General features: G+C 44.2%; 1 protein-coding gene and 1 pseudogene across 3 annotated transcripts in view; both read left to right on the top strand.

Moving 5' to 3' along the window:
• The window catches only part of LOC143986574 (high affinity choline transporter 1-like), a 59,976-nt gene extending 39,719 nt beyond the window's left edge, over positions 1 to 20,257 (top strand). For all 3 annotated transcript variants that reach the window (XM_077484974.1, XM_077484976.1, XM_077484977.1), the window contains exons 6-8: positions 8,623 to 8,776; positions 11,712 to 11,929; positions 19,465 to 20,257. In XM_077484974.1, coding sequence (XP_077341100.1) covers positions 8,623 to 8,776; positions 11,712 to 11,929; positions 19,465 to 19,965 — 873 coding nt within the window. In that variant the 3' untranslated portion in view covers positions 19,966 to 20,257. The remainder of the gene's footprint in view (positions 1 to 8,622; positions 8,777 to 11,711; positions 11,930 to 19,464) is intronic.
• Positions 15,208 to 15,328, top strand: LOC143986628 (5S ribosomal RNA; annotated as a pseudogene).
• Positions 20,258 to 21,081: the final 824 nt, after the last annotated feature.

The raw sequence follows: 21,081 nt of genomic DNA, 5'->3' as shown, positions 1-21,081 counted from the left end.
GAGTTCCAGAGGATGGAGGAGGCTGTGAAGAGGTCCTGGACACGTGCATGGGTGAAGGTGATGAGTGGTATCTCCAAGATACTGGAACACCAGGCCCTGGGCTCTCCCATTAGTCCAAAGCACATTAGATGATAGGTAATAGGAGCTATGTGCCCCTGTCCATATACCTTGGGCCTGGCCATGCTTGCTGTAGATTTCAGTAGCTCTTTTTTTGGAGCCAAGATAGTGGGCTATAAGAAAGTGGGGGTTCGCTACGGCATAGTGCGGGTTAGTTACTTATATTTTTGGCGTGCTTAATCATAGGTCTTTGAGTTGATCTGGAGGGGAGAGGTCCAAAAACCTGTGGGCAGCACCTAAGGAGATGTAACCTAGCAGAGGGTATAGGAAAGGAGATAGAGAAGAGGGGAATATAGTACAAGTAGTCTGGGTCACTGGGAATGAAGGGCAGGGGATGGAGTAGGGTGCGAGACACTGGGGGGTGAATCCACACCAGCTCATGTGAATGTGTGAACTGGCATTAAAGATAGTTATATACAGTATAATATAGTCAATAAGGTCCTCTCAATACCAGTCACAAAAATCTGAAAAGTGTAACTTTTTAAAGAGGTGCTTCAATCATATTTTGAAAAATTTAAAGTCAGCAGCTACAAAGAATGTAGCTGCTGACATTTAATAAAGAGACACTAACCTGTCCCAGGATCCAGCGGTGTCTTCACCGGACTCGCCCACACACGCGGAGGAAAGTCCGCTCATTTCGAGCGCATCTCCAGGTAGGCGGGGCCCGCGAAGGAGACGTCGCTGGCCCCGCCACCTGGTATGGACTTAAAGGGGGCTCCCGGATTCCGATAAGCCCCCCGCCCGCAGACCCCAACAACCAATGGCCAGGGTTGTCGGGAAGAGGCCCTTGTCCTCATCAACATGGGGACAAGGTGCTTTGGGGTGGGGGGGCCCCCCTAATCCAAAGGCACCCCCCATGTTGAGGGCAAGCGGCCTGGTACGGCTCAGGAGGGGGGGCGCTCGCTCGCCCCCCCCTTTCCTGCCCGGCCAGGTAGCACGCTCGAACAAGGGTCTGATGTGGACTTGGGGGAATCCCCACGCTGATTTTTTTCGGCGTTGGGGTTCCCCTTTAAGTCCATACCAGGTGGCGGGGCCAGCAACGTCTCCTTCGCGGGCCCCGCCTACCTGAAGACCTGCTCGAAATGAGCGGACTTTTCTCCGGGCGGGAAAAGTCCGCTCATTTCAAAAGTACGGCGGACTGGCATACGCACGGCCGGATTGTCCGCCGAAATGCAAGTCCGGCGGGAAGATTGGAGTGCAAAACTACTTTCTAAGTCCGCCGTACTTTTGGGTCAAAAAAGTACCCCGGAGGCTACATACGGGGGGATTGTCCGGCGGACTTGAGTTTGCCGGACTTTTCCACCCGATTGTTTGATAGTGTGTGCGCGGCATAAGTGTGGGCAGTCGGCTCTGACTGCCCGCAGCTTTTACAGCCAGCTGCTCACTGTGTATGCGTGAGCCATGCCATTTGATTGGTCCTGCAGCTTTCTGGGACCTGTGATATGTCCCAAAAAGATATGTGGGAAGTAGGGGGGGGCGAACTTCTGCTCAGATCACCATGGCAATCTGACCAAAAGTAGGAGAGCAAGCACCTGTCAAAACCAGGTACCCGCTCCCCTCCCATAAAAAATATGTGCCAAATGTGAAAGAGGAGGGAGGGGGGAAGAGCGTAACTTAAACTATTGGGTGAAGTTCCAATCGAATGCACTTCCAAAAGTTTTTTTAATCTTTTTAAATCTGCAGCTTTAATTAAAATAACACCTGATGATTCTCACCTGGAGGTCTAATGATGGACTATGTATCTACTGTTGTCAGTAAAGGAGATCACTCTACCAGACAATGAGTGCATAGACCTGCAGCTGGGTGGGACATTGCCTGGACTTTATAAGGCTACCAGATGACAACAATCTGTTCTTGTACAATAACTGTACTGGAGTGGAAGTATACATAAATTGGCTGCAGGAGATCAACATCACTAAGATGCAACAAATGATAAAACAGTATAAAGGCTGTTGTTTATTACCCTGTTTCCCCCGAAAATAAGACCTAGTGTGATTGTCAATGATGGCTGCAATATAAGCCCTACCCCCAAAATAAGCCCTAGTTAAAGTCCTTGTAGGTCTTATTTTCAGGGTAGATCTTATTTCGGGGAAACAGGGTATATACAGTGCTTTTACCAAACTAAACATCATCCAATTTAAGTCATACCTCAGAGTAGACACCACTAATATGTGTTATCAACTATTACTTCTATGATATTTATTTGCCAGAAACTACTTAAGCCCCATACACACTATCAGATTATCTGCTGAGTTTTTCCTTCAGATTTACCAAAACCATATAATATGAGGACAAACCTTAGGAGTTTCAATGTGTATGCAATCAGGCAGGCCCTTCTACTACATGGTTTTGGTAAATCTGAAGGAAAAACTCAGCAGATAATCTGATAGTCTGTATGGGGCTTAAGAGTCACTCTAAAATTGTAGTTTGATTTATTGAACTCTGTAAACAACAAGTTTTTTTTTTTTAGAAACAGAACAGAATAGATAGGTAATCATGTGAAAATAGTTTTGCTTACTAGCCAAACACTAATTATTCACATGAAATATTCTATATATTCCAGAATGAACATAAATAAAGCAATACTACACAAAAATATATTCATACACCCCTCATATTTTGGTAAATATTTTATTATATCTTTTCATGGGACAACACTGAAGAATTGATACTGCTACAATGTAAAGTAGTGAGTGTACAGCTTGTATAACAGTGTAAAATGTCTGTCCCCTCCAAATAACTCAACACACAGCCATTAATGTCTAAACCACTGGCAACAAAAGTGAGTACACCCCTAAGTGAAAATATCCAAATTGGGCCCAATTAGCCATTTTCCCTCACCGGTGTCATGTGATTTGCTAGTGTTACAAGGTCTCAGGTGTGAAAGGGGAGCAGGTGTATTAAATTTGGTGTTATCACTCTCACTCTCTCATACTGGTCACTGGAAGTTCAACATGGCACCTCATGGCAACGAACTCTCTGAGGATCTGAGAAAAATAAATGTTGCTCTACATAAAGATGGCCTAGGCTATAAGAAAATTGCCAAGACCCTGAAACTGAGCTGCAGCACGGTGCCATACACGGTTTGACAGGGCAGGTTCCACTCAGAACATTCCTCGCCATGGTCAACCAAAGAAGTTGAGTGCACATGCTCAGCGTCATACCCAGAGATTGTCTTTGCTGCAGAGGTCGAAGGGTGGGGGGTCAGCCTGTTAGTGTTCAGACTATAAGCCACACACTGCATCAAATTGGTCTGCATTGCTGTTGGCCCAGAAGGAAGCCTCTTCTAAAGATGATGTACAAGAAAGCAAACAGTTTGCTGAAGACAAGCAGACTAAGGATATTGATTACTGGAATCATATCCTGCTGTCTAGTGAGACCAAGATAAACTTATTTGGTTCAGATGGTGTCAAGCATGTGTGGCGGCAACCAGGTGAGGAGTACAAAGACAAATGTGTCTTGCCTACAGTCAAGCATGGTGGTGGGAGTGTCATGATCTGGGGCTGTATGAGTGCTGCCGACACTGGGGAGCTACAGTTCATTGAGGAAACCATGAATCCCAACATGTACTGTTACATACTGAAGCAGAGCATGACCCTTTACCTTCAGAGACTGGGCCGCAGGGAAGTATTCCAACATGATAATGACCCCAAACACACCTCCAAGATGACCACTGCCTTGCTAAAGAAGCTGAGGGTAAAGGTGATGAACTGGCCAAGCATGTCTCCAGACCTAAACCCTATTGAGCATCTGTGGGGCATCCTCAAATGGAAGGTGGAGGAGCACAAGGTCTCTAACATCCACCAGCTCTGTGATGTCATCATGGAGGAGTGGAAGAGGACTCCAGTGGCAACCTGTGAAGCTCTGGTGAAATCCATGCCCAAGAGGTTTAAGGCAGTGCTGGAAAATAATGGTGGCCACACAAAATATTGACATTTGGGCCCAATTTGGGCATTTTCACAAAAGCTGTACACTCACTACTTTACATTGTAGCAAAGTGTCATTTCTTCAGTGTTGTCACATGAAAAAATATAATTAAATATTTATAAAAATGTGAGGAGTGTACTCACTTTTATAAGATACTGTATATCAAATTAGATAGAAACTACCGCTGCTAGTAAAGTTTGTTGATCTGGCAGATTATCAGCAGCAAAGAGTATTGCTATGAAGCAGTTTGAAAGCTGAATTCACAGTTAAGCTAACGGCTATGGTTTGGAAATACATGCATTGGAACTGTTTTATTTGCCAAAATTCTCTTTATTCGCCCCTTTAATCCAGGTAACCCTGCCAGACAGCATGGTTAGGTTTGTGACCTTGCCTTTCCAATGAGCATTGGTGTTAATAGGTTGGGGGGAACCTTGGTGGATGAAGAAAAAAATATTGGGGACAGTGGGAAAGGGTGAAAAGAAAAGGTGATGGTATCAATGAGATAGAGGATTTAATCATTAGCGACCAGTGTTGGGGGATGATTCTCAAGGGAAACTCTGATGTTATGTCCCATGCTACTTCCTCTGTGCAGAAACTATACATCTACTGTTGGCAGGAGAACATTCCGCCAGACGGTGAGTGCATAGACCTGCATCTGGGTGCTGAAACAAAATTTCCATCATTTGGCTCCAGGACATGGCCTAGACCCATGATATGTCAGGATTCTGCCAGGATACAGGACATTTGGGTGTATACTCTGTCATCCAGAGGGCAGCCCTGACATGGGGAAACATAACCCTCACTCAAGATGGCCTCTTCCACACAGAGACATGGTGCAGAACAAGGCATGGTAAGTCAGTAATTGTTGAAAAGGTCAGCTGCAAGGAAAACACAGGTAATACTGGTGATTAGTCTGTTGCCCTCTGCTTGCCTTTTTGTGGCACAGTTTAGGTCCTCCTTTACAGCCGCCCTAACAGAAGTTGGGATTCAGAGTTGACTCTTATATCTGTTTATAGCAAGCTGGCTGTGCAAATGGCACGCACATTCAAACAGCCATCACAAATCATTCCTGTAACCTGTCTAATATGTATATTTCACTAGTGATGGGTCAAACACTCCCACGTTTGGTTCGAACCAGAATTCCTGAATATGGAAAAAGTTTGTACGTGAACCCTATTAAAGTCTATGGGACCCGAACTTGGAAAATCAAAAGTCCCCATTTTGAAGGCTTATATTTTCAAGTTATTGGCTATAAAAAGGGTATGGGGCCCAGGTATTTCCCTGGGGGACATGTATCAATGCAATTTTAATGATGCTTAAATTGAAACAATAAAAATTTAAAAGTCTTTTAAATATTGTGCCTTGGGGGGGGGGGGGGGGGGGTCCCCTTATGCCACGTACACACGATCGGACTATCCGGCGGACCAGAGTCCGGTGGACAATTCGACTGTGTGTGGGCTCCGGCGGACTTTTTCTTCCCAAAAGTATGATGTACCCCATACTCATTCACATAGGGTGGGGGGCCGGGATCTGGGGGCCCCCTTATTAAAGGGGGCTCCCGGATTCCGATAAGCCCCCACCCGCAGACCCCGACAACAAGTGGCAAGGGTTGTCGGGAAGAGACCCTTGTCCTCATCAACATGGGGACAAGGTGCTTTGGGGTGGGGGGCCCCCTTCCCCAAAGCACCCACCCCCCAAGTTGAGGGCACGCGGCCTGGTACGGCTCAGGAGGGGGGCGCTCGCTCGTCCCCACCCCCTTTCCTGACCGGCTGGGCTGCGTGCTCGGATAAGGGTCTGGTATGGACTTTGGGGGGGACCCCCACGCCATTTTTCCCCTTTAAATCCATATCAGGCGATGGGGCTAGCAAGGTGTCAATCTCGCCAATGGAGGTGGCGACATTGACTTTCTTCGCTAGTCCCCTCTACCTGGAGTCACGTTCAAAATGAACGGACTTTACTCCGTGTGTGGGCAAGTTCGTTCATTTTAAAAGTCCAGTGGACTAGAACACAGACGGCCGGATTGTCTGGCGGACAGCCAAGTCCAGCAGACAATTTTGAGTCAAGACTTCTTTCTAAGTCTGCCGGACTTGGCTGTCCGCTGGACAATCCGCCCGTCTGTGTGCTAGTCCGCTGGACTTTTCAAATGAACGGACTTGCCCACACATGGAGTAAAATCCGTTCATTTTGAACGTGACTCCAGGTAGATGGGACTAGCGAAGAAAGTCAATGTCGCCGCCTCTATCGTCGAGATTGACACCTTGCTAGCCCCATCGCCTGGTATGGATTTAAAAAAGTCACGGGGTCCCCCCAAAGTCCATACCAGACCCTTATCAGAGCACGCAGCCCGGCCGGTCAGGAAAAGGGGTGGGGACGAGCAAGCGCCCCCCCCCCAAGCCGTACCAGGCCGTGTGCCCTCAACATGGGGGGTGGGGGCTTTGGGGAAGGGCCCCCCACCCCAGAGCACCTTGTCCCCATGTTGATGAGGACAAGGGTCTCTTCCCAACAACCCTGCCCTGGCCGCTTATCGGAATCCGGGAGCCCCCTTTAATAAGGGGGCCCCCAGATCCCGGCCCCCCCACCCTATGTGAATGAATATGGTGTACATTGTACCCCTACCCATTCACCTGGGGGAAAAAGTGTCAATAAAAAAACAACACAACACGGTTTTTAAAGTAATTGATTAGACAGCTCCGGGGGTCTTCTTCCGACTTCGGGGGTCTTCTCGCCACGCTCCTCCGCTATCTTCTGCTCTTTTACCACTCTTTTACTAGCGGAGGAGCCCGGCTTTCTCCTTTGTCGCCGCCGTCCAGGGGTCTTCTTCCGACTTCGGGGGTCTTCTTCCGACTTCTCCCGCTCTTTGGTTTTTCTGCTGGCTCCTCCGCTATCTTCTTCCAGCTCTTTTACTAGCGTTGGCCCAGTCTTCTTGTTCGTCACTGTCGTCGCTTTCTTCTTCTTCCTTCCTTCCTTCCTAAGATATTTAAATAGATTTTTCCAGCTGCAAGCTTTCTTGAAAAAATAAAAAAAATTCCAGCAATACAAAAATGTAAAACCTTTAGTCTCTTTGGTCTGCTATGGATTTTAAAGGTAACCCCCAAGCCAAAATCCATAGCAGACCCTTATCTGAGCATGCAGCCTGGCAGGCCAGGAAAGGGGGGGACGAGCGAGTGCTCCCCTTCCTGAACCATACCATGCCACATGCCCTCAACATGGTGGGGTGTTTTGCGGGCGAAGGAAAACCCCCCTCCCACCCCAAAGCACCTTGTCCCATGTTTATAGGGGACAAGGGCCTCTTCCCCACAACCATGGGCCGTGGTTGTGGGGGTCTGCTGGTAGGGGGCTTATTAAAATCTGGAAACTCCCTTTAACAAGGGGGCCCCCATTTCCCAGCCCCCATTCTATGTGAATGAGTATGGGGTACAGTGTCAAAGAAAAAGAAAAACAGTTTTTTGACAATTCCTTTATAAAAGTAAAAAAACAATATCCCCCGATGTAGATCCATCATATCAATCACAATGTCTGCTGCACCGCCCCAAAGCATTCCCCCATGTTGAGGGCATGTGGCCTGGTATGGTCCAGGAGACTTTCCAGGCCTGCCAGGCTGCATGCTCAGATAAGGGTCTGGTATGGATTTGGGTGGGACCCCATGCTGTTTTATTTTCACATTTTTGTATTGTCGGCAATGGGTTTTTTTTTTCACTCAACTGTCAGCGGGTAAGCTTGATGACAGCTGATAACTCATCCGTTGTTAAGGAAACCGTGGCCGGCTTTCCGGCCCGCTCCTTAACAACCAGCTATTCACTGTGCCCTGATTGGGCAAAGCCTTGCATTGCTTCAGCCAGTTGGGGCTTAGAACATCCCGCCGAGCGTCCCCTAAATTCAGGTATTCAGCGAACACCCGAACGGGTGCTGTTAGGGGCCGAACCGATGCTTGGCCCGAACCATTCCCCATCACATGATCATTAGCTCCATCTAGTGGACATGGTACATTATTTTCCAGATGGAGGTATTTCAGTAAAATAACACATTGGGCCACAAGATGGAGCTGACGATTAAAGGTAATAAAATGTTTTAGACAGAGTATGGTGATTATTCTTGATGGCTTTACTTTCAGGCATACGCATGTTTCATTTTTTATAAATTGACCCGATAAGCCATTACTGAATACAGGCACCCACCAGCCAAATCCTTCCAAATGTTTAGTTTTTAATTGAGCTCCCTGTTTTTTTTTCTTTGGGGGGGCCCAAGTGAGAGCAATTACATTTACTGACAATGCATGTACTAAGATGGTTTAGGAATAGAGAGAATTGGCAGTAAGTACTGACACATCCATCATATGGATCTGTTGCTTGTGTGTGGTGTGGTGTGGTATATACTCATTGCAAACCCACTGGTTTGGACAAGGGATTGTACAAGTGGGCTTCAAATAAAAAAAAAAATGTTTTTAATTTTATTTAAAAAAATGATATACTGTTATTTTTTATAAAAAAGGAAGCACTTAGCCTTTCATTCAAACATCTTACATTACTATCTATAAAAATGAAATAACAGATATTTCACCCTCACATTTTGTCATTTCAGAGTCTGGGTGGCATTGCATGGCAAATCTATTTTCAGAGAGTTCTTGCTGCCTCGTCTTCTAAGCAAGCAGTGGTAGTGTCTTACCTATCGGGGGTTCTGTCTGCAGTCCTAGGGGTCCCTTCTATTCTCATTGGTGCAGTCGCAGCCTCTACAGGTAATAGCCAGTAGAACAAACCATGATAATGTCATAAAATGAAATACATCATGGAATGATCTCCAGCTCCAGCACAGATTTCATTCATTCCCTTGCTGATAACTGTTTAGATTCATGTTCAAAACCTCTTTTTTACTATTAGACTTTGCGTCAGGTCACAAATATGCCTCAGAGACAAGAGTCTAAAGTTAAAGACTGGTGTATTTTTAGTGAACACATATTTAGTGATTATATTGCAGTGTGTTTAAACGTAATATTTTGTAGTTAACGGTTTAGTTATTGTAAGTAGCATAGAGATTTGAACATTAACCACTTGAGGGAGCTTGGTATTTAATTTAGCTTAGTTCACCTTCAGCAAGATTTTCCAAAATTCCACTAAGGCCCCTTTCACATGGGACGGATCAGTAATGATCCGCCCTGTGATGATCCGCTTGCTCAGCGGGGATCGCTCCGTTGTCCCCGCTGAGCCGGCGGATAAAAGGGCTGTCCCTGCACACTGTGCAGGGACAGTCCTGTCAGCTCTCTGCTCTCCTCTATGGGGATCGGATGAGCACGGACCGTCTGTCCATGTTCACACGAATCGCTCTGCAGATGGATAGAAAAATAAGATTTTCATCCGTCTGCAGAATCGGACAATTGCGGAGGCGGACGATATCGGGTGTCCGCAGACACCCACTATCCCATAGGAATGCATGTATGTCCGTATTTCATCCGCAAACGGATGGATGAAATATGGACATAATGTCAGCATGTGTGAAAGGGGCCTTATGGAAGCCGCAGGACAGAGGGGAATGAGGTGCCAGTCGTTTTTTTGAGAGAGGCCCCTAAGCTGCATCTGTAATAGAAGGATGTGCACCATTTAGAACAGGAGGATCACTGGTATGTACTATTCACCGGATATGGAATTGCATAGGGGGTATTTTTTTTTTAGGAAAATCTGAAGGCGGACTTAACCACGGCACTACCTGCATTGAGTTTGCATGTTCTCCCAGTGCCTGTGTGTTTTTTTTCCAGGTACTCCAGTTTCCCTCCACACTTCGAAGACATGCTGGTAGGTTAAGCTCCTCACGTCCATGATATAGCCGAAAGACAGCTACAGCGTGGGCCTAAATTGCCAAATTGTCCATGAACGTCCTCCCGAGAATGTGCCGCTTTGCCCCCCCCCTGCGGGGTGTGCACGGCACGCTTTGCGATCAGCGAGCCAATAAGACTTTGCTGATCACAGATTGGAATAAGGGGTCAATCCTGTCCCCTTACCACGTGATCAACTGTCAGCCAATGACAGCTGATCACGTGATGTAAACAGAAGATCGTAATCGGCTTTCTTCTCCCCTCGCGTTGATAGCGCGAGGAGAAAAGAAAAGGCAGATTACCAGCTTCTCTCAGAGGGAAATCGGTCCCACACATGGACACCCACTGCTGCTAAGCAGTGCCCACCAGTGCCACCTGCCAGCGCCCACCAGTGCCACCTACCAGTGCATATAAGTTCTGCCTATCAGTGCCCAGCAGTGTCACCTATCAGTACTGCCAATCAGTGCTGCTTATCAGTGCCACCTATCACTGCCCATCAGTGCCACCTATCAGTGCCCATCAGTGCAGCCTATTGGTGCCTATCACTGCAGCCTATCAGTGCCCATCAGTGCAGCCTCATCAGCACACATCAGTGAAGGAGAAAAATCATCTGTTTGCAAAACTTTATAACAAACTATGAAAATTTGTTTTTTTTTTTTAGCAAAAAATAAAAAAAAAACAGCAGTGATTAAATACCAGCAAAAGAAATCTCTGTGTGAAAAAAATATAAAAATGTAATTTGGGTAAAGTGTTGCATGACCGCACGATTGTCATTCAAAGAGTGACAGTGCTGAAAGCTGAAAATTGGCCTGGGCAGTAGAGGGGTAAAGTGCCCAGTAAGCAAGTGGTTAAATGTCTCCTGTCTAAATTGGCCCTAGTATGTGTATGTATGAATGTTAGCTAGGGACCTTGGACTGTAAGCTCCTTGAGGGCAAGGACTGATGTGAATGTACAATATATATGTAAAGAGCTATGTAAATTGACAGCTATATAAGTACCTGAAATAAATAGATAAATAAAATAAACTTAAATTTTAACCACTTCTGGACTGCCTGCAGTACCTTTACATTTTGTCATAAGAAAGACATCATGATACCGGGTATCATGTGATCGCTATACTTGGTCATAGTGATCACATGATACCAATGTAAACAAACTGCCAGTTGGGCACTGGGATACATGTATAAATGTAGCAGAGGAATATGTCAAAAAATAAATGCAGTTTCCACTCCTTTGACTTTAAAAAGCATACCCTTTGACCTGAATTCCTCCAGAGAAATAGCATTGCATTCCCTGGCATGTGAATGTACCCAGGCACTCCTGTGCCTACAGCTTCATAGCTATACTGTATATAGTATACATTATATATGCAGTGCTAGTCTCAGAAGATTTGGAGAGAGATTTGAAGTCACTGCTCTCCTTGCTGGAGGTTGTGACATGAGGAAGGAAAGCCCTGCCTATACAATGCAGAACAAGTCATAATAAGTCATTAATGGGCAAAAAACAGTTGCAAGGAGACCACTGGTCCTTTGCCTTCTGCCTAACTTATTGAGCAGAGCTCCCAGAGTTCAGTTACTCTTTAATAGAATCTATTTAGAAAGGTGGTCCATGTTATATTGTCAACAATTTATATTTCACAAAAATAGTTCAGGGATTGACATACAACTGACTGAACAAAACTGCTAAAATATATAGTTAACCTGGAGAGGATATATTTTTTTCTGAGTAAATGTGTAGTTTCACTATGATTCAATTTTCGACAGCCCAAAAGAGTTATGTCAGTGAATATTTGTCTAACTTTATTTGTCAGTTCCCCAATAGTATAACACGTTTTGCTAACCGCTGGTTGACTTTTTTTTTCTAGACTGGAACCAGACTAGCTATGGCTTACCCTCACCCTATAAGAGGAATGAGTCGAACATGATTCTTCCTTTGGTATTGCAGTACCTTTGCCCAGCGTATGTGTCAGTGGCAGGGTTGGGAGCCATTGCAGCAGCTGTGATGTCCTCTGCAGACTCTTCTCTCCTGTCTGCCAGCTCCATGTTTGCCTACAACATCTACAAGAAGATGCTAAGGAAAACGGTGAGCTGAAAACTACGTTTCTAAAAAAAATGACTTAATTCTTTAGCAACACAATCGCCTTACAAATGTGGAACACATTAAGAGACCCAGTAGAAATTATGTTTTACATAGAAAATGGTATATGGGTTTTATATATTCCCTGCTAAGAAAGTATAACTCAGAAGGTTATGGTGAAGAGGGACCAAAGGAGCCAAAAAGCTCTCAACTGAACCAGTACGTAGATGGTATTTTCATCTCATTCCATCACATATCCAAAAAGCAAGAAGATTATTCCTCCTTTTAGGACAATGGTTGGAGCCATGCAAATCATTACTTTTCATGCTTATCTCTTTTGTCACCAATCCTGCACCATAGAAGGCACTGTTTCCATGCACTGTTGATGATGGCCAACAAGCCTGAAACACCTGTATGCATTTATGAAATAAATGGCTCTACAATATTGGTCTGAATCTGGCAACAATCCTGGATGGACAGTTAGGTTAAAAAGAAAAGGCTTAGCTCACTCATTGATGCTTTAAGAGTTTAATGATCATATAAATACAGAAGACTGCACATCTAGTCAAAGTGTGAAAGTCACTTTACTCAGAAGTGAACTCTCGTATGCTCGAACCCTTATTGCAGGGGGCATACCCTCACTAAACATATGCTGCCACACATTATCTATGCCCCCACCGCCTGTCTCTTGTACATTTGCCTAGACATTCATAAAAAACGGACAGGCGGATCCGAGTGGGTTTGTCGTGTGAAAGGGGCCCAATAGTAACCATTCCTTATGCTAACCCTAACCATTGCTCAAAATAACCTTAACAAAAAATGCTTGCTGAAACTAACCCTAACATCAACCCTCCCTGTAACCCTAAAAGTAACCTTTCCTCATATTAACCCCTAACAATAACTCTCCTGCAAACTACCCCAACACTAACCCCCGTAACACTAACACTAACTGTCCCTCAAATCAACCTATAAACCAACCCTCCCTGCAACCCTAACACTTAGGGGTTGATTTACTAAAGACTAATAGACTGTGCACTTTGCAAAGTGTAGTTGCCCTCTGCAAGTTCAGTTGCTCCAGATCTTAGTAAATGAGCAGAAGTTCTGCTGACTTCCATCATCCAATCATGTGCGAGCAAAAATGCTGTTTTTCCTTGCACGTGATTGGGTAGTCTTTGCAAAGTGACGCTTTAGCTCATTTACTACGCTCTGGAGCAACTGCACTTTCAGAATGCAACTGCACGTTGCAAAGTGCACAGTCTATTTGCCTTTAGTAAATCAACCCTAAGGCTCCCATTAATCCTAACTATCCTTTGCACTATCCTTTATCTTAACACTAACCCTCACACTGAGCCTTCTGTAACATTAACCGCTTCAGCTCCGGAAGATTTTACCCCCTTCCTGACTGCGTTGATTTAACTGACAATTGCGCGGTTATGCAACACTGCACCCAAAGAATTTACGTCCTTTTTTCCCCACAAAGACAGCTTTCTTTTGGTGGTATTTGATCACCTCTGCGGTCTTTATTTTTTGCGCTATAAACAAAAAAAGAGCGGCAATTTTGAAAAAAATTATATTTTTTACTTTTTGCTACAATAAATATACCCCAAAAATATATATAATTTTTTTTTTCCCTCAGTTTAGACCAATATGTATTCTACATATTTTTGGTAAAAAAAATCACTATAAGCGTATATTGATTGGTTTGCGCAAAAGTTATAGCGTCTACAAAATAGGGGATATTTATATGGCATTTTTATTATAATTTTTTTTTTACTAGTAATGGCGACGGTCTGCAATTTGTATCATGACTGAGAGGATAATTTATAATGGGGTGGATATTGCTACGTGCTCTCTGTTAGACATCGTGGTAGTGTGTACAGGGCTGCTGTTATAAATGACGGGCCCCATACAGCTTACCTGACAGGGCCCACCCCCAAACCCCCCCCATTGCCCAAAAGTGGCTGAGGACATAGATTTCTCAGTCACTTTCTCTGCAACCTGCAACCCCAGATGAATGAATAGAAAGCACTCTGAGACTTCCTGCTTAGTGACAAACTGGAACATAGTAAACACAGTTTAATATTCTTCAGTGATGAATGGACACAGGAGTTATTGGTGCCGATCGCTCACTGTGTTTATTCAGAAAAGGAAGGGGCCAGTAAATTACATATTCATCTGCCCCTTCCTCTGCATTCCATCCTGAAACATTCCCCTGTGTCCCCAGAGCAGCTGCCGATGGGAGAGGAGGGAAGCCGGAAGCACTGCAGTGATAAGGGACACACGGGGGGGGGGAGAACAGCAGATGGAAGGGGAGCATTTGCTAGAACCACTCTTCCTGCAGTGCGCTCCCTATATAACCCCTCCCACTGGTGGGAGTACCTCAGTTTTTTTCCGCCAATGTCTAGGTGTTGGTCACGGAGTAAAGATGTGCTGAACTGAGCTCCTCTGGAGCAATCCTTGCTGGGGCTAGCTATGCAGACGGATCCATTCAAGGTGTCTTTCTGGCCGAACTGAATGGTACCCGGGTCTAATGTCTGAAGAAACAAGGTTTTTGCCTGTGAATGCTTCTCTTTTAAGAGCTGGACCCCGGAATCCAGTACTTTTTGGTATTAAGGCCATAAAGTTTACTGCCGGTGTGCTATTGCAGGTCCAGGATTGTGGGTTTCCTCATGGATCCCTAGCTCCTGAAGGTTTAACGGAACCCACTGTGAAGGGTGAAGATTGGGTCTGTTGGTTTACCACAGAAAACCCTGCGGCAGGAAAGGTAAGTGGAGTTTTCTAAGAATTTTTTTGAATTTTCTTATGAATGTCTCCTTTAAGATCAGTAAAATGTGGTCATGACAGTCTCCCCCTCTTCATGGGGGAAGAAGCGCTCTAAGTTTTCTTTGAAAAAGAAGAAAAAAAAAAGAGAGAACTGGCGCGATCAGCACGCCCCGTGCCATGCTGCTTCTTCCTGTAGGTCCCAGAGGACCTGTAGTCTACCGCACACGTGGGGAAAAAGCTTTCTTTGGCTAATAAAGCTTATGTATTCTGATTGAGAGCTCCCAGATAAACAGTTTTTTTCCTCTGAAAAAGTTCTCAATACTTTATTCTATGGAGGACAGGTTCTATGGGGAGTTCCAACAATTAACACTATATCCTCTGTAAACAAAAGCCTGACTTGTCCAGTAGACAATGCTCATTTGCTAAAGGGGCCAACAGAGAAGTTGGTGTTTCTTTAAAAAAATATATATATATATTTTGCTCTTAGGTTCAGTCATTCAAACCTACGCTGGCGTTCAGAAGCCTATGGCCACATCACCCTGAAAGTGCCCAATCTCATCTGATCTTGGAGGCTAATGAAAGGATCAGGCCTGGTTAGTACCTGCATGGGAGACCGCCTGGGAATTCCATGTGCCGTAGGCTTCTAGGACCAATTTATAGAGGTACTCAAAGTTATTCCTGATCCTTGGGCCAAGGGTTTGGCCGGCATATCAGAAGTGTTCTGTTTTACAGTTGACGCTATGAAAGATTCTATTCTCCAGGCCTCGCGGCTAATGCTAGGGCTGGTACATGTGCATAGAATCCTATGGTTGAAAGATGGTCACCCGAAGCACCATACAAAAAGTTCTTGGCCAGTTTCTCTTTTTATGGTCAACGGTGATTTGGAGTCAATCTGGATAAGTATATCCAAAGAACTTCTAATGGGAAAAGTTCCCTTTTTTCCGGTTAAGAAGTTTAAGTATTTTTCTTTTAAATGTGCTTCTTCTCCAGTGCTAGGGCCATCTGCCTCCAGGCAGCCACAACAGTCTCCACCGTCAGGATTGAAGAGGTAAACCTCAGGGTCAGTTCCAGGGTCAAAAGAGGAGGTGGTGGAGGTAACCCACAAAACAAAATACTAAAGCCTTATGAAAGGGCGCCCGCGCTTGCTCGAGTGGGGGGGGGGGGGGGGGGGCTTCTACAGCTTTCATGGGTCTAGCAGGAACAATGTCAGAGTTTCCGTCTCCTCGTTTTCTCAGATCAAAGCGTTCCCAGAGATCCAGTGAAAAGAAGTCTCTCTTTCTAGCTTTGGATCATCTCTCGTCTCTTAGAGTGATATCGGTGGTCCCCTTGGTAGAGCAAGGATTAGGGTTTTTACGGTTCCAAAACCGTAAGGGGATGTCAGACCCATTTTGGATCTTAAAGATCAGTAGTCTTCATCCTACAAGGGGGAGAACTTCTGGTGTCAATCGGATGCTTTTTTCCATGTGCCATTTTTTTCCCCACTCACTGGAAATTTACGCTTCAAGGTAGAAAATCTTCATTTTCAGTTTGTAGCTCTGCCTTTTGGTCTAGCTACTCCACCTTGAGTGTTTACAAAGGTACTGGCTCCTCCTTTTAGCCAGGGTAATGGCTCAAGGTATAACAATACTAGCTTATTTAGATCTTCTCTTCATAAATCAATTTGGTAGCCCACTTAATCCAAACTCTGGTCACTGCAGTTAGCTACCTTGAATACCTAGGTTGGACTTTCAGACTAGAGAAATCCTCCTTAAATCCATCAAGGAGATTGCAGTACTTGGGACTGATCATTGATACAGCTCAGAAGAGGATGTTTTTTTCCCCAGGGAAGGGTCAGTTCCATAAGGGAACTGATTAAGTTACTCAAGTCAAAGAAGAATCCTTCTATTCGGCTTTGCACAAATTTGTTGGGAACGTTCCTTATGCGCGGTTTCATTTAAGACTGCTGCAAAACAGTATCCTGTCAACTGGGAACAAGAAGGCTCAAGCTCTGGGCTTCCTAATGCGTTTATCCCCCAATGTGTGTCAGAGCCCCAATTGGTAGTTGATATCCAAGAATCTCCAAAAAGAGGAATCCTTTCTACCAGTTACCTGGAAGGTGGTAACAACAGACGCCCACCTTCTGGGCTGAGGAGCAGTCCTGGAAGAAGCATCTGTCCTAAGGAAATGGTCCAAATCAGTGATGACCTTGTCCATCAATATTCTAGAGATTCGGGCAGTACGCCTGGTCCTCGAGGCCTGGACACTCAAACTACAGAATTGTCCTATCAGGATCCAGTCCGACAGTGCCACAGCTGTGGCTTTTATCATTCACCAAGGGGGCAGGAAAAGTCGTGCAGCCCAGGAAGAGGTGAATCATATTCTATCTTGGCAGAAAACAGCATTCCTTGCCTATTAACAATTTTCATTCCAGGAATAGGAATTGACAGGCGGACTACTTGAGTCGCCAACAATTGTTCCTGGGAGAATGGTCCTTTCACCCTGACATGTTCCTGTTGATAGACCAGAAGATGGGGAGTTCCGGATGTGGATCTTTGTGTCAAAGACAAGGGATCCAATGGCATACGAAACAGATGCCTTGATTTTTTCCGTGGGATCAGTTTTTTACTGATCTATGTGTTCCTTCCTGTTCTGCTGCTTCTGCGCTTTCTTCGCAGGATCAAGCAAGAAGGGAAGGAGCTGATTCTTGTGGCCCCAGTGTGCCCCAAGAGATCTTGGTTTGCTGAGATCGTAAACATGGCGGTGGGGAACCCTTGGACCCTACCACTATGGCCAGACCTTCTCTTGCGAGGTCTTGACATCCTACCTTACAAATGCTAAATTTAGCGGTTTGGCTATTGAGACCCACATACTGAAAGATCGTGGGCGGTTAGCCTCAATAGTTCTACTTTGGTAAATGCAAGGAAGCCAGCCTCCAACTCTTTCTTGTAAAGAGCCGTATTGGTTGTTCATAAGGATGAGGCTGTATTGCGGCGTCATCCTGAATTCTTACCGAAGATAGTATCGGGTTTTCATTTAAACCAGGATATTGTTCTGCCTTCATTTTTTTTTCCAGAACTTAGTTTCTGTGGAAGAAGGGTCACTAAATTTTCTTGATGTGGTGAGAGCGGTCAGGGTCTATTGAAAGTGACCGCTTAGATTCGTAAAACAAAGGTTTTTGTTTGTGTTGCCAGATGGTCCTAAAAGAGGACAGGCAGCATCGAAATCTACTAATGGCCTAAATCTGCATGGAGGCATGGTCTTCATTCCATACATTTACCAGATTCTATCAAGTAGATGTAAAAGGCATGAGGACATCGCCTTTGGGTGCAGTATACTGCAGGTTGATATATTATCCCTCTAGTCTCTTGGTGCCTTACTTTGTTGTGTCTCCTTCCCTTCAGTTGGCATTGCTATGGGACAGCCCAACTACTATGGCTCGGTGTCCCGTGATGTATGAGGATTTTTATAACAGCTTACCTGTAAAATCCTTTTCTTTGAAGTACATCACGGGACACAGGGGTCCCTCCCTTCTTGGCATACATGTGTATTGCTTTGCTACAAAACTGAGGTACTCCCACCAGTGGGAGGGGTTATATAGGGAGTGCACTTTTTAATTTAGGGAGTGCCAGTGTCCATCACCTGAAGGTGGCCTATAACCCACATAGTAACTACTATGGCTCTGTGTCCCATGATGTACTTCAAAGAAAATGATTTTATAGGTAAGCTGTTATAAAAATACTATTATTGGAGGAGAGTCAGTCATGTGACATTGCATGATTGGTCTTTCCTCCCGATTTTTTTTTTTTTCTATACAACCCCATTCTATAAATTTTTATTCGGCTGTGCCACCTTCAAATTTCCAAAGCCAGTGAAGTGCAGTGTACATTTGTAAAGCACATTTCTGTCCTTTTTATACATTTTTATAACTCTTTTTTTGTATTCAAATGTGCCCCTAACCCTCACACCAATCTTTCCTTTAAATCTAACACAAACAGTATGACTGCAACTCTAACACCAAACTTTACCATAACCCTCACTGTGACCCGAACTCTAAACCCCACACTAACACTGTAATGCCCTGTACACACGGTCGGACTTTCCAACGACAAAATCCGTCAAATTTTTTCCAACGGATTTTGGCCCAAACTTGTCTAGCATACACACAGTTGCACAAGTTGTCGGCAAATCCGATCGTTCTGAACGCGGTGACGTAGAACATGTACAACAGGACTATAAACGGGCCAGTAGCCAATAGCTTTTGTCTCATAATTTATTCTGAACATGCGTGGCACTTTGTCCGTCGGAATTGTCTACACACGATCGGAATTTAAACAATCGGATTTTGTTGTCGGACAATTTTAGATCCAGCTCTCAAACTTTGTGTATCAAAAATTCAGACGGAAAAAGTCAGATGGAGCCAACACACGATCGGATTTTCCAACAACACGATCTGACTGCACATTTTTCGTCAGAAAGTCCGACCGTGTGTACAGGGCATAACCCCATCCCTCATAGTAAGCATCCCCAGCATCCCCTTGTTTCCATACTCACCTCCCTTATTCTGAGATCATCAGCCTTCTGAAGATACCAGTGCCAAATCTACTGTTCCAAGTTATCCATATGATGCAGTAAGCAGTACCCACAAATAGATACTAATGAATATGTAATGGGATTGCAAGCCCAGACTGATAGACGTTGATTGACATACACTAATAGACCCTAACGGATGAACATGAATCTTGATGGACAAAAACTGATTTATGAACATGTCCCTCATTTTCTTTGCTCTACTCTCCTAGGCCTCTGATCGAGAAGTTCTGTGCGTCATGCGTCTTTCCATGATCCTGCTGGGCTCAGCAGGTACAGCCTTGGCGTTCCTCTCAAATTCCGTGTATGACCTTTGGTTCCTGAGTGGAGAGCTGGTGTACGCCCTTTTGTTCCCTCAGCTTTGCTGTGCCCTTTTCCTCCCCAGCACTAACACGTATGGGTCTGCGGCTGGATTCATCTTGGGATTTGTTCTCCGACTCCTGGGAGGAGAAAACTCCCTTAAAATTCCCCCATTGCTCAATTACCCAGGATGCATCTTTGTAGATGGTGTCTACGTGCAGTTGTTTCCCTTTAAGACGTTTACCATGCTGGTCAGCCTGATCACCATAATCGTCACGTCTTATCTGGCCCAGTATTTGTTTATGAAGAAAATACTTACAATTCGATGGGACGTATGCAACGTGTTTCACAAAAAGCTGTCTCATGCATCTCCACATGAACTGGAAGAGCGAGAGACTCTCCATAACACCTGAGGCCAGGGCCAAAAAGCTTTCAATGACTTTTACCGTCTTTTTTTTTCCCAAAAAAAATACTTTATGCAATAATATTACTGCTATGTAAATACATTCAAAGTGATAATTGACTCTATTAAGCAATACTATGCCTTAAACATTTACAGTTGTCATTTGCAATGTAATAAGATGTTTTAGTTACTGTATATGTATCATGTCTTGTCACAATGTCTGGTTACAGTTCACTAAATGTAAAGGGATATCAGTTTTTTTTTTTAAGAAAATGTATTAATTCATTAAAATAATAATGTTATTTTATTTGTATTACATAAATGGAAAACAATAGTTTTATACCTTATGTCTCTCTAACTGTTCCTTATATAAGCATAAAGTTCAATAAAGCAGCGCTGCTTTATTGAACTTTATACTTGTACATATGTGTATCTCACGTTTTCAGCAGCTGCTCTATTTTTTCCTTTTTTTTCCTTTTGCTACTTAGCGCTGTATTTTCTATTTTTATTATTACTTATATAAGCATGCTGTGCTCTCTATATAGAATTATAGATACTTTAACGACTTCAGCCTTGGAAGAATTTACCCCCGACCAGAGCACTTTTTGCGATACAGCACTGCATCGTTTTAACTGACAATTGCGCGGTCGTGCGACGTTGCACCCAAACAAAATTGATGTGCTTTTTTTCCCACAAATAGAGCTTTCTTTTGGTGGTATTTGATCACCTCTGCAGTTTTTATTTTTTGCGCTATAAACAAAAAAAGCCGTAAATTTTGAAAAAAAAAAGCAATATTTTTCACTTTTTGCTATAATAAATATCCCCAAAAAATATATAAAATAACAAATGTATTTCTCAGTTTAGGCCAATATGTATTCTTCTACATATTTTTGGTTGAAAAAAAATTGCAATAAGCCTATATTGATTGGTTTGCGCAAAAGTTATAGTGTCTACAAAATAGGGGATAGTTTTATGGCATTTTTATTATTAATTGTTTTGATATTAGTAATGGCAGCGATCTGCAATTTTTATCGTGACTGCGACATTATGGAGGACACATTGGACACTTTTGACACTATTTTAGGACCATTGTCATTCATGTAACGATTAGTGCTATAAAAATGCA

The sequence above is a fragment of the Lithobates pipiens genome, unplaced genomic scaffold (assembly GCF_037356315.1).
Source record: "Lithobates pipiens isolate NorthernLeopardFrog02 unplaced genomic scaffold, aLitPip1_a1.2 Scaffold_17, whole genome shotgun sequence".
NCBI lineage: Eukaryota > Metazoa > Chordata > Amphibia > Anura > Ranidae > Lithobates > Lithobates pipiens.
This window is presented reverse-complemented; position numbering and strand designations above follow the sequence as displayed.